The following is a 13,743-nucleotide window of genomic DNA, read 5'->3' on the forward strand; positions in this document are numbered from 1 at the left end:
GGGGAGAAGAGGCGGATGCTGGCGGCTGCCTCTTCCCTGCCGCTCCTGGCTTCTCTGATCACCTGCCCTACCACCCAGCTCTTGCCTGCCATCTGGGTTTCCGATCACCATCAGCAGCAGGCGGCTTCTTCTGTCCTTCCCCTTTCGCTTCCCAGCATTGCGTCTACATATGCAAATTAACCACCATCTTTGTTGGCAGTTAATTTGCATATTGCCCTGATTAGCCAATGGGAAGTGTAGTGAAGGTGTGACCAATTACCATGTTTGTCTATTATTAGATAGGATTTTGTCAGCACTCTTCCCAGGAGGTGCTGCATCTGTCCTACTTTATTACATCAGGAGGCATATAATGTCTGCTTGTCTACCTATGGTGATGTTAAGATGAACAGTCCATAGTGAAATATTTAGGGAGGCATATACTGATATTTGCATTAAACCTGAAATTCATCAAAAATGAGGTGGATAGACTGTTGAAAACAGGGATTAATAGGTGATAAAGCAAGTATAATAAAATGCTAATAGACTCTAGGCCAGCCGTGGGCAAACTATAGCCCACGGGCCGGATCCGGCCCGTTTGGCTGTTCTATCCGGCCCGCGGAGCCGAAAGAGCAGAGGGTTCTCTTCCTCTCCCCTCCGCTCCTTCACCAGCAGCAGTGTTAACATGGCAACGTCGGGAAACACGGCCGCAGCTCCTTCTTCTGAGTCCAGTTTAAGAACCCATTGTAGCCCTCGAGTCAAAAAGTTTTCCCACCCCTGCTCTAGGCAGTGGATATGTAAGTAATCACTATAAAATTCTTTCAAATTTGAAAGCTTTCTTTTTTTAAAAAAAATGTTTATATTGATTTTAGTGAGAGAGGAAGGGATAGGGAGAGAGAGAAACACTGATGTGAGAGTGAAACATCCTGCATGCCTCCTGCATGCCTCCTCCTGGGGATCAAGCCCAAAACCAGGGCTTGTGCCCTGCCTGCAAATGGAATCAGTAACCTTTTGGTGCATGGGACAAAGCTCAACCAACTGAGCAACACTGGCCAGGGCTGAAAGTCTTCTTAATAAAATGCTGTGCCGGGGTTGAGGGGATCAGATGGTTTGGGTGTATTTGGCCTAATTACATTCATTATACAGTATCCCCAATGATTTTAGCAGATATTGATGATTGTTACTTAGACCCATTATTTCATTAGGGGATTGAAAAAAATAATTTTCTAGTTCTTTGAATTTTTTAGCTGTGATTCCTGTATAAAGAAAATTTTTCCTTCATCAACTATTTGCTTACATTGAAATACAGTTCCCAAGGAAAAGCAAGATAAATGCTTTATTCTTTGCCTTCATTTATCAATTTAAAAATTAATGAGTAATCTCCAAAGATGTCCTATATGGGATTTTTTTTTTTGGTAGGGACTAGAATTTTTATAATTTTGATGTGCTTACATCCATGGAAGGCATTATTCCTTTTAATGCTCAAAATGTCCTATAGCCCTTTCAAATGGGCTCCTGAGTATTATTGACATGAACTCATTAATTTCACATAGTTTCCTTATATTCAGGTACAATAAAATGCCCTGAGGCTTATAGTGTACAATTCCTACCCTAGACCACAAAAAAACCTTTAATCCTATAAGCTTTGTGTTCTTTTAGTAGGAAATGGTATTTAGAAACTATAATTCAGCACAAATGATGTTTATTGCTACTGGGCTGTCATTGCTTCTTGGCACTGACAGTGAACCTAGCTAGGAATTATCTATTTTTCAAAAAGAGAAAAACAAATCATGAGTTCACATTCATACTTCCAATCAAAATTCAATATACTAGGGTTTATACTCAAGTTCTTTGATTTTATATTTATAATTCTTTTCTTACACTGAAAATTTTGGTCCCTAATCATATTAACCAAATACTATAATATTTATTACTTATAACTTATCCATATGTATTTAAAAATAACATACCAAAAGTATCACTAGCAGTAAGACTATTAAATGCAATTGAATATTTCTTTGTTTCTTTTTGTCTTGATACATTTTAAGCTTAACTGAAGGATAATTTAATGGGACAAATCATTTTTGTATCAGCCTCAAACCATTGTTCCTTAATTGAGAATAATGGGAGATAAGAGCAAAAGCTCAAGTCATATAAATTTTTAGACCATTTCCCCTTCCAACTAGCATCCTAAGACAAAAACGTAAGATGTGCATGTGAAAGTCTTCAGGGAAATGATACAAACACAAGAGAAACAAATCACCCCACTGAGTAACATAACACAGGGTCAATGAACTGAAGGAATAAGAGGCCAAGAAAAAAAATCATGACCATAATTCTCATTAAACAGTCACGATAAGTCAGAGCTGACAGGCAGCTGCAAATTTTCTCAGCAGGAGCTGTACTGAAATGCTGCTTAGCAACACCCGAGGCAGATGACAATGACAAGGATACAAAGAGCTGGAGAAGCAGATTCAAACGTGACAATCATACCATCTTACAACCGACTATTCACCAAGCAACAACCAATTCTGGTAAAATGGTAAAATATGGCACCTGCACTGCTTATTCTCTATTACTTTTAACTCCTATTTTTAAAAAGTTGGTAAACCCTGGCTGGTGTCTCAGTGGTTAGAGCATCTGCCCGCCAACAAAGGGTCTCAGGCTCGATTCCAATTCCTGGTCAAGGGCATGTACCTGGGTTGCTGCCAGGTAAGGGCTCCTGTGGGAGGCAACCAATCGATATGTCTCTCTCACATCAATGTTTCTCCACCCACACGCACACCTACCCCTCACTTCGACTCTTCTTAAAAAGAAATGGAGAAAATATCCTTGGGTGAGGATTTAAAAAAAAACACAAAGCTATAAAAATTATGTCTGAGCCAATAAGGTTCAGGCACTGATTCACATAGTTACTCTACTCTGAAAGCATTTTTGTTTTAATCTTAAAACTTCACAGGCTATTAGGGAGAAAAGCTGTGAGTTAGAGGACCTGTAAAATTCTAGATGATTGTTTTCTTAAATTTGAGTTTCTAATCATTCTCAACTTTTGATGCACATCCATAGAGCATTAAAAAATACAGATGCCCAGCCTTGGCCGGGTGGCTCAGTTGGTTGGGCATCATCCTGTGCACCAAACGGTTGCCGGTTCGATTCCCAGCTTGCAGGCTATCAAGGTAGGGGGTGTGCAGGAGGCAGCCTATCCACATTTCTCTCTTTGTAGCTCCCTTTCCCTCCCTCTCTCTCTAAAAATCAATTAAGAATGTGTTTTTTAGGGGATAAGGACACATATGTAATAACTTAATCAATAAAGAAATTAAATAAAAAATAAAAGTTAAAAAATGTATTTTTTGAATATAGATGCTGCCCTAGCCCATTTGGCTCAGTGGATAGAGTGTCAGCCCACAGACTGAAGGATCCCGGATTCAATCCCGGTCAAGGGCACGTACTTCGGTTGCAGGCTCCATCCCTGGCCCTGGCATGTGGGAGGCAACCAACTCATGTGACATTGATGTTTCTCCCTCTCTTTGTCTCTCCTCCTCCCTTCCACTCTCTCTAAAAATCAATGAAAAAATATCCTCAGGTGAGAATTAACAACAACAACAAAAACCACAGATGCCCAGGCTCTAATGAAGTTAAAAACCACTCTGATACTACATATAAACATTTAAAACAGGTCTTAAAGTTATATGCACTTAAGAATCGCCTCAGGAGTTTGTTAATAAACATGCCGATTCCCAGGACCTGTGAAAGTGTTGATCCTCTTGGTCTGGTGTAGGCTCAGTAATTGGCAGGTTTAACCAGAATTCCAGGTAACACTGAGGCAGCTGTCATCAAACCACACTCTGAGTAACATTCTTTGAACATTTTTTGGAAGGAATGTAAAGAAACCAAACCAGGCTGGATCCAAAATGTGACGGACACTGACCTGAGTGATGTTTGTGAATATCTGCTCAGACATCCTCTCGCACAGAACAGCCAACAGCTGCAGGACCAGCAGCTTCTGCTCCTGGCCTTCCACCAGAAGAGTCTGGTGCTGTTCTAATTCCAAGAGGCTTTTGCTGGAGAAGTGCTGCGTTTTTAACTCTGCTTCATTTTCCACAGCCACATGAGTCAACTCCTGTCAGTAGGAGAAAAGGGAAAGCCTGTGGGACAAAGGGCTCAACAACAGCTAGAAAACTCGGTTTGAAATGTGTATTTAAAGGACTAGTCTGTGTTCACTGCAGCATTATTTATAATAGCCAAAAATTGGAAACAAAAATGTCCAGCGATAAGAAAATGAATTGTGATGTATTTATTATACTGCAGCAGTTGAGATAAATGAACTAAGTCTAAGTGGATATCAATACAGAGAGCTCTCAAAAGCACTGTGGAGTAAAAAATGTAAGCTGCAGAATAGTGCCTATACTATGATACCGTGTATGAAAATTTAAAACTTCATAATGAAAAACATACACACGAAGAACTAGTTTGACTTATTTCACCAGTATTTTTATGATCTCCATCACTAGCCTTCCTTGAACTAAAGCCAAATAACATTCCCAACCCCTCTTTAGAGACTATTCGATGCTTTCAGCACCACAGCCCTTTTTCCCTAAGATATTTAGAACTAAATTTCTACCAATACATAATTCATTACTGTGGGTTTTGTAGGCTTTTCCCCTACTCTTCATATTGCAAATTTCCTTAGGAAGGCAAAACCTTAGCTTACTTAAACAGATCAGGAGAATTCTCACTTCATATTACACAGTGTTTTACAAAGTATCATACTTTAAAAAGATATTAGCTGGTAAGAACATATAATAAATAACTTCAAAATGCAATGGGTATTTAATTTTAAAGCGTGCCTTTAACATTTATGTAAACGGTTTTTATGCTCGTTCAACAGAAACTTACCTGGCCACTGGGTAAAGCGAGCAATAAAACTACTGGTCCGCAATGTGTTAACAATTAATGCTTTAACAGAGTAACTGACAGTTTAGAGCCGTGCTTCCGACTGTGCCTAAGCAATTTTGCTCCCCAGGGGGACATTTAGCAGTCTGGGGACATTTTTGGTCATCATAATTGGAGGGTGGTACAAGCACCTAGTGGGAAGAGGTCAGAGATGGTGCTAAACACCCTACAATGCACAGGAAGCCCCCAATCCTCACCAGAAGGCCTCCCATCTCCCCTTACCTGCAGCCAGCAAAAATTATCCAACCACAAATGTCAATAATTCCAAGGTGGGAAAACCTTTGTTTAGAGGAGGGAGGAGGGGAAAAAACAACAACAACGAAAAACACCTTTCATTTTTTTTGTTTTTAAATAAAAATTTTTGAAGTGTCAAATTAAGAGGACATATATTCTTGTAATGTTATTTACAATGAGTGGGCTGGGCGGAGGGGGTAGATGTGAATGTGGCAGAGGAGAAAGCATCAAAAAAGTACCCCAGCTCTAACCGGTTTGGCTCAGTGGATAGAGCGTCAGCCTGCGGACTGAAAGGTCCCAGGTTCAATTCCGGTCAAGGGCATGTACCTTGGTTGCAGACACATGCCCAGTAGGGGTTGTGCAGGAGACAGCTGTTCGATGTTTCTCTCTCATCGATGTTTCTAACTATCCCTCTCCTTTCCTCTCTGTAAAAAATCAATAAAATATATATATATATTTTTAAAAAGTACCCCAACTTCAAATTCTAGAATTATTAGCCCTATTTCACTCCTTGTATTCTCCCACACCCACACCGTCCTTAAACTCCACAAACATTCTCTTGGAGTAGGCACTTTATTTAGGGGAAATAATGGAGAAGGCAGAGCTGGAAGACAGGGAATCAGAGGCCTATGGTCTCATCAATAGTGCGAGTGAGGAGTAACCGTATGGGGTACGGGTTACTGCTGGGAGATGAGGACAACAGGAAGGACAACCACCAGCACCAAGAAGCAAACCCGGAGAAGGTCTTCAAGCGGCTACAAAATGAAATGAGAGAGGCAGCACTGCTAAATCTCCTTTCTAAATACCTGACAAAACAATAGTCAGAAAGGATAAGGGATTACTCTATAGCTGTAAAACCTGCTATTAACTTCAAAAGAGTTCTTACTATGAACACAGAGCAAAGATTAACCCTTTCATAGATCAACAGTTCTGCTTTGGTCATCTCTAAAATTTCAGGGCAGATTAGCTTGCAAAGTCGTTCAGTTACACGTGTACTGCCGAGGGTAGGTTTCTTCTTTTTACCAAACCTCCTAAAACATAAATTACCCTTATATCCTCTGATTATTTATCCTAACAGGCCCTAATTTTAGAACCTAAGATTATGACTGGCTTGAAAATTCAATAGGGCTCCTGATACTACCCTGGAATAAAGCTGGCCATGAACTGCACATGTACTATAGCTCTTACCTTCAAGCAGAAGATGAAGAAGTCACCAGCCAACCCACATTCCTGGCAGTGGGACAGCAAGTCCCCGAGATGCTCTAGCTGGCACTGCTCTGAGGATACCTTCTGGTACAGGGCTTCATCTTCATCACTGCAATGTGGAGTCACATTTATCTTGGGAAGATTGATCACCCAGAGGTGTTTGTTTTTTCCCCTCCCACCCCCGGAGATATATATTTTTAAAACCCCATTAATAATATTCTAAAGTAACATGTTATTTTTCCATACAACAAATCATTAAAAATACCTCAAATTTTTGTTTAAATTATTTTCCCTTCACTCCAGGGGGAAAAAAAATCCATGTGTGCATATAAAAAAACTTCTTGTGTATAATTTCAGTAGATTATAGCCCTTTAAAAGTCCATGTGGAGACCCCAGGTTAAGGATCTGGTAGGGATGGAGATTCATTCAAGCACTGCCTGTTCACTATCTTTCCTACAATAAAGAAAACTTTAGTTTCAATAAGAGCTGTTGATTTTGACACAAGTGCACCAAAGGCTTGTTAAGATAGCAATAAGTTTTAACTACTGATAAGTTAAATACTATAAAATTCTCTATATAGTCACTAAATTGGTCCCTGTTTCAACTGTAGCAAAGGTATTTTTAAATAAACATGCCCCAAAATTTTAAACTCTTTCAGTTCAAGGGCATAACCATAGAACCTACTAATGCTCAACAAAATAACTCTCAGTAAAATACTAGCTTGAGTTTGTACTGATAATTGTTTGCAATCAATATGTTTATTTTCCTCAAGTTCATCATATTGAAAGTGTTCTAAAACTTAGTCAACCATGAATAAAAAAATTAAATTTAAACACTTTAACAAATGACAGCATTTTAATGTGATATGATCTAAGTACAGTAGCTGCCACCAGGTAAATACTTTGTGAAATCTGATAAGAATAGGAGACAGTCTGAGGTAATAACATCTATACATATCATCCAGAAAATGGAAATAATTTAACCTATACTTCTGAGATGTTGGAGAAATAAATTACCCATTCCAGTAACATTTATTAAGCACCTTCTAATCAATCCCTGGGAGAAACAAACTGTCATTATAAAATTTCTATAAAAGATATCTATCGAGCAATTTCCCATAGGAAAACGTCTGATTCAGAACACATATACCATTTTGAGAGTGAGAAAGCGCATTGGTGTATGGTGTTGAGGGTGAACATGTGTCTGCCCTTTATTCTGATTCACTGGCAAAGTCTTTGTGAAGTAAGGGGCCGAGCTGTGAGGCTCCAGTAGATTGCACCTACTATTAGCATCGAGGAAAAGCCTGGAGGATTACTAAAGGCCAGGGGAAGGTCAATGGGGAAAAAAAGGAGACATATGTACAACTATTTCTAGTACTTTAAACAAGAAAATAAAAATTTTTTTAAAAAGGCTCACATTTCATTTAGACACTATAATAAACGGGCGCATGTCAGCTGCTTTTTTGTTTCCTTCCTATCAGCGCCCCTTAGTGGACAAATCACAGAATGGCCTCGGGTACAATTAAATCTGAAGAGAGATAGCAAAGGGTGGTTGGACTCACCAAATGGCCTCTTTGATGGTAACCATAATACCACCTTGAGTGGCAGCTCTGAACTGACACAGAGAATGGAGTGAAGGCTCAGATCTGTCCAATCCCGCAAATCCTTTTAGGCTGGCAACTGCTTTGTTCCTCTCCAGTTTCCCCAGAATCCATAATAAGATCTCTTGGCAAAGTGACCTGGCAGAAAAAAGTTATAAATGAGCTTATCATCTTACTCTATGCATCTAACAAGAGAGAAAGAAAGACTGTCAGGTCCCACTGCATTCTAAATGCTGGCATAGCCGAAACCGGTTTGGCTCAGTGGATAGAGCGTCGGCCTGCGGACTGAAAGGTCCCAGGTTCGATTCCGGTCAAGGGCATGTACCTGGGTTGCGGGCACATCCCCAGTAGGAGATGTGCAGGAGGCGGCTGATCGATGTTTCTCTCCCATCGATGTTTCTAACTCTCTATCTCTCTCCCTTCCTCTCTGTATAAAATCAATAAAATATATTTAAAAAAAAAAATGCTGGCATAGTCACCTAGTTCCACTGAAGTGCAGGAGTGAAAAGAATGCTTCTTACAAATATCCTGAAATTCAGTGAGTGACTGACGGATCTTTGGCTCTAGAAATAAATGTGATATGACATATGAGCCCCATGTGAATGTATTTTTTGTAATCAGAGTGTACCCACTTCCTTTGGATTAGGCACTGTGAAAGAAAGTTTACACTGATGAAACCATCACTACCAATGGGACCAATAGCTAGCGACCAAGAAACAGCATACCAACAAATTCTTGCTGATTCCTCATCCCCTTTTCAACTAGGAGAGGAATGGAATAAACATTTGCCTCTCCCTTCTCAGTCTCTGATGTGGACATGACAGTACTATGAGGACTTGGGTTTCAAAACTAAAACAAGAGTTATTATATGGATGGTCCATTAAAGCCAAATTCACATATATAGTCTCCATCTCACACTGCCCTTTCTATTGTCACTTCCCATATGGCTTTGGGTTACAATGGTGCGCTAACCAAAAGTTAGAGTCAAAGGCAATATGTAAGCTTTGACTAATATGCAAGACAGTGCGGTTGACCCTTGAACGATGTGGGGGTTAGGGATACCGACTCCCCTCACCACACACACACAGTAAAAATACATGTATAAACTTTTGACTCCCCGAAAACTTAAGTTGTCCCTCCATATCCTTGGGGGATCAATTCCAGGATCCCCTGCAAATACCAAAATCTGAAGATGCTCAAGTCCCCTATATAAAATGGCACAGATTGCCCTAGGCAGTTGGCTCAGTGGATAGACCGTCAGCCTCCGGACCAAAGGATCCCGGGTTCGATTCTAGTCAAGGGCACATACCTCAGTTTACGTGCTCCTCCCCAGCCCGGGCCCTGGTCTGGGCGTGTGCAGGAGGCAACCAATCGAAGTGTTTCTCTTACATGGATATTTCTCTCTGTCTTTCCCTCTCTCTTCCACTCTCTCTAAAAATCAATGGAAAAATATCCTCAGGTGAGGATAAAAAATAAATAAATAAATAAATAAATAAAATGGCATAGATTAATGTACAGTCAGCCCTCCACATCCACAGATCCCAAGCACAGCCTGAAAACAGTACAGGTATTTATTGAAAAAATAGTCTATAGACCTACACAATTCAAACCTATGTTATGCAAGGGTCAACTATACTTTCCTTCACCCCTTGGTGATGATGGTAGCTTTCTATTTGCTAAACAGTTTAATGCACAATTAATCTTCATAATAACTCAATGAAGAAGGTACCATTATTGTATATCAGATTACATATAGGTTATTTCCAAACACCAAAAATCAGAATTCTGTATGACTTTAGAAAGGATACAAACTCTTCTAAGGAGAAAGAAACCACATAAGTAGCTGTGAAAATAGAGCTGATAAAAAAGGAGTCCTACTTAAATCCCAATACAAAAGGTTATTTTCTGGATGACTAAGAAACCCCTTCATTCTAAACTATCCTGTGCAGCACTAACACCAAATCCAAGTCTACATTACAGAGTCTGTATTCAGATCCAGATTTCCCAAGCTTGATTCCTAGCTCCCCACGAGGTAGTTATGAACCATCCACTATTTCCTCCTTCCTAGACATGTAATTCCAGTATTTTTCACTGGTTAAACAGGGGCATGTTCATACATGTAAATATTCATCTCTGATGTCTAGGACTGAGGCTGAGGCAAGTCATTTTAAAACCTACACCCAATCCCCTGCAATTTACAAAGCTCTCTCTTTTCTAGATGAGCAGAATAAGAAGGTTCTCAAATGTTTTCCTGACTGAAAAGAAAAAAATCCTATATAATAAAAGGGTAATATGCAAATCGACTGAACGGTGAAATGACGGGTCGCTATGACATGCACTGACTACCAGGGGACAGACACTCAACGCAGAAGCTGCCCCCTGGTGGTCAGTGTGCTCCCACAGGGGGAGCGCTACTCAGCCACAAGCGGCAGTGGTGGGAGCCTCTCCCGCCTCCGTGGCAGCGCTAAGAATGTCCGACAGACATCCCCCAAGGGCTCCCAGACTGCTAAAGGGCGCAGGCCGAGCTGAGGGACGCCCCCACTCCCCTCGAGTGCACAAATGTCGTGCACCGGGCCTCTAGTTAATTATAAGGTGACATGTTAAATTCAAAATAAGAACAAGAGCAACATGCAAGAGAAGACTTCACTATTTACAAACAAGTAAGGTTCTCTGGTTGTTTACCTTATGTGAGACACGCTCTGCTTGGTAAAGCAGTAGAGAGAAAAGAGCACTCCCAGGACGGGAAGCAGGGAATCCACCAAAACTGTTAAAGGTTCATTCCCCACCACGTACACCTAGGGAAAAGGAAAAGGAGAGAGTAACTGCAAAGCCAGAGGAATGGGAATCAAACAGCATACACTTATTACCAGGGCTCAGAGACTTACCGTAAGCAACACACTAGTGCTAAGACAAACAATTTTAGCTCTAAGGCCAATGAAACCATTTGAGATTGACAGACAGGCTGAAACACATGGAGGGAGACTGGGCTGCAGCTCTTTTGTGTGCGCAGCCTAAAAAACTGCTGGGCAAAATGGGTAAATTGACCCATTTTCTGACCACTTACTTTCCTACTTTTGATTACCTCTGAGTCTCCTAATCTGCCTATTATTCATCTGTACAATAATTCTCTTACTGCTGAAGGCCCTGCTCTTAGAAACTAACAAGCAATCAATGTCATATAGAAAAAGTTAAACCTAGTTTGGGGGAAAAAAAACCACAAAAAAACATAGCCTGCTCTAGATCTGTCACTCTTAAAATGTTACTGGCAAAATGGTATGTCCTATTCTCTCCACGTCAATAAATGTTCAAAGAAGTTATGCTGTGTATCTAGATCTGCATTGGCCTTATAGGGTGATGTGTGTGGGGATGCTGATTTTTATTAACAATAATTATGGTACATATTTTTTGTATATCCACTGGGATCAAAGTACTGTCCTAGATAGTGAATATAAAAATGAATAAGAGTCATCTCTCAGACTGCTTGTGATCTAACAAGAATAAAACAAGTAAACAATTATAATAACAATAACTCAAGGTGGGTAACTTAAAGTGTCTTAAGAAGTGCAAAATACTATTCAAAACTCCAGTCAAACATACTAGGATTTCAAAATGTAATTATTTTACAATAAATTAATTAAAGCCCGATAATGTGGACAGTGATAACAGTGGATAAAAGGAGCGGGGAAAAAAGAAACTGACAATGATTATACTCTTAGTATGTGTTCCAGGAACTGTGCTGGGGTTTTTATCTTCTATTAGATTCTTTAAAGAGTTAGCTCATGAAAATGAAAACAATCTCACAACATCAGCGTTAGCAGCCTTTTTTAAAGGGTGAGGAAAGGAAAGCTTAAAGAGGCCCTTATTTACAGAAAGTATTGAGGCAAGAATCAATACTGCTTATGGGAAACTAAAGGTCATAGAGGCACAAAGTGGAAAAATCTCTGTGCTTTTCCAGAGAATCCTGTCCCTTTAAATCAACCCTAATTTTTCACCCTCCTTAAGCCTCCCAACTCCTCTATGGAGCTCGATAACCAAGGAGCCAGCTTCCTGTGCATGATCTAATCTCCATAAGCCCAGCTAAATGAAGTGCAGTGTTCAGAAGTAATATGCAGGCCTAATTATATATCACCAATTACAGGAGGTACAAAACAGATTGCCCAGATAACGTAAGAGCCCATTGTTCGGCTTTGGATTCTGTGTTCCCAGAGGTAATCCCCATGGAGCCATCCTTCCTTACCAGCATCTTTTGTACATTACAAAACAAAGAACAAAAAACACATGGATGGGGTTAAATCTTTATTATTTACTGGCTTGATGGGGCCCAAACACCTAAAACTTTAACATGAACTCAATCAAGCACATTTCCCAGGGGTATAAGTTGTTGTTGATAAATTCCTCCAATTTTTAAATCCTCTCCTTATACTTTTCTGTATTTTATTAACAAGAAAGAAGTACTACTTTTATATTTAGGAAAAACTGTACAGCTATTTATACATATGTTATTTATTGTTATTCTAAAGCTTCAGCAAATGCTTATTGAGCATCAATTGTGTGCCAGGCATACAGAAGTGAACAAATGGTCTGCATCTACATTCTAGTTGGGGGGACAGTGAATAAACAACAGATATAATATCAGGTAATGACAAGTGTGATGAAGAAAAACAAAACAGGTTACAGGGATAGAGAGTGACGAGAGGAAGGGCATGTGGAAAGAGGGAAATTAAGAATAATTCCTATCAACTCATCAACTAATAATTCATTAAATTCACAGATAGGAATAGAGAAATGGATTTTTTTCACAGTGGAACGATTTAGCAATAAAGTCTCCTTTGGCTCAATCTGATCAATAATTTTCTCTCTATCTCAAAGAACTTTAATGGCCTCTGCTTGACGCATACAGTATTGTCACTTTCCTTCCAATGTTAATAGTAAATTCTTCCTTGTATTGTTCCCAAATCTACCTTTCTTTAAATTTCCTTAATGAAAGTATTTTCCAAAAGTTTTGGACTAGCCATCTAAAAAAAATCATCAAAATTCAGTTTCTGTTCTCCACCTAATAGATTGTTCTGCATCTTAATGACTTAGATTGAATTTTGTACATTTGTACTTATTAAATTGACCCATCAAGTTCTTCTTCCATAGGCCAGCTATGTATTTGACTGTTCAACTATTCATTCATTCATTCATGCAAATATTCGTTAAGCATCTAACAACTATTAGTGACTTTTCTCCTCTGAATTCCAATAGCATTTTAAAGCTTCTAACCTATAATCAATCTTTGAATATATAGTTATCTCTAACCTCTTCATCTAGCCTTGAAGGCAAAAGTCTAATTTCCTACTTCAGCACCTATCAGAGGAGATGATTATGTTGTGTTACCTCAATTTTTGGTAAATAAGCAGTTTTTTAAAATATGTTTTTATTGATTTTTAGAGAGAGAGAAACATCAGTGATGAGAGAGAAACATCAATTGGCTGCCTCCTGCATAACACCTTCTGGGGATCGAGCTGTAACTCGGTCAGGGATGATGAAAAAGTTCTGAAACCAGAGAGTGGTGATGGTTGTACAACATTGTGAATGGACTTAATGCCACTCTATTAAAGTGTCTAAAATGGTAAATTTTATGTTGTGTGTATTTTACCACAGTTTAAAAAAGAATAAAGCATTTTACTCCATGACCTCCCATACTCACTCCCCTTGTTTATAATAATATTTTCAATGCTTCAGTTCCTAACCCATACCAACTTTCTCCCAGCTGTCACCCACCCCACACC

The 13,743-nt window shown here is 39.4% G+C and overlaps 1 protein-coding gene across 1 annotated transcript in view; it reads right to left on the minus strand.

Annotated features, from left to right (window-relative positions):
- TANGO6 (transport and golgi organization 6 homolog) overlaps window positions 1-13,743 on the minus strand; it is a 160,442-nt gene that overhangs the window by 100,700 nt on the left and 45,999 nt on the right. The window contains exons 8-11 of the mRNA XM_006760364.2: window positions 10,652-10,764; window positions 7,931-8,107; window positions 6,352-6,478; window positions 3,905-4,096 (exon numbers count right to left, since the gene is read on the minus strand). Coding sequence (XP_006760427.1) covers window positions 3,905-4,096; window positions 6,352-6,478; window positions 7,931-8,107; window positions 10,652-10,764 — 609 coding nt within the window. The remainder of the gene's footprint in view (window positions 1-3,904; window positions 4,097-6,351; window positions 6,479-7,930; window positions 8,108-10,651; window positions 10,765-13,743) is intronic.

Source organism: Myotis davidii, unplaced genomic scaffold (assembly GCF_000327345.1).
Source record: "Myotis davidii unplaced genomic scaffold, ASM32734v1 scaffold1437, whole genome shotgun sequence".
NCBI classification, from domain to species: domain Eukaryota; kingdom Metazoa; phylum Chordata; class Mammalia; order Chiroptera; family Vespertilionidae; genus Myotis; species Myotis davidii.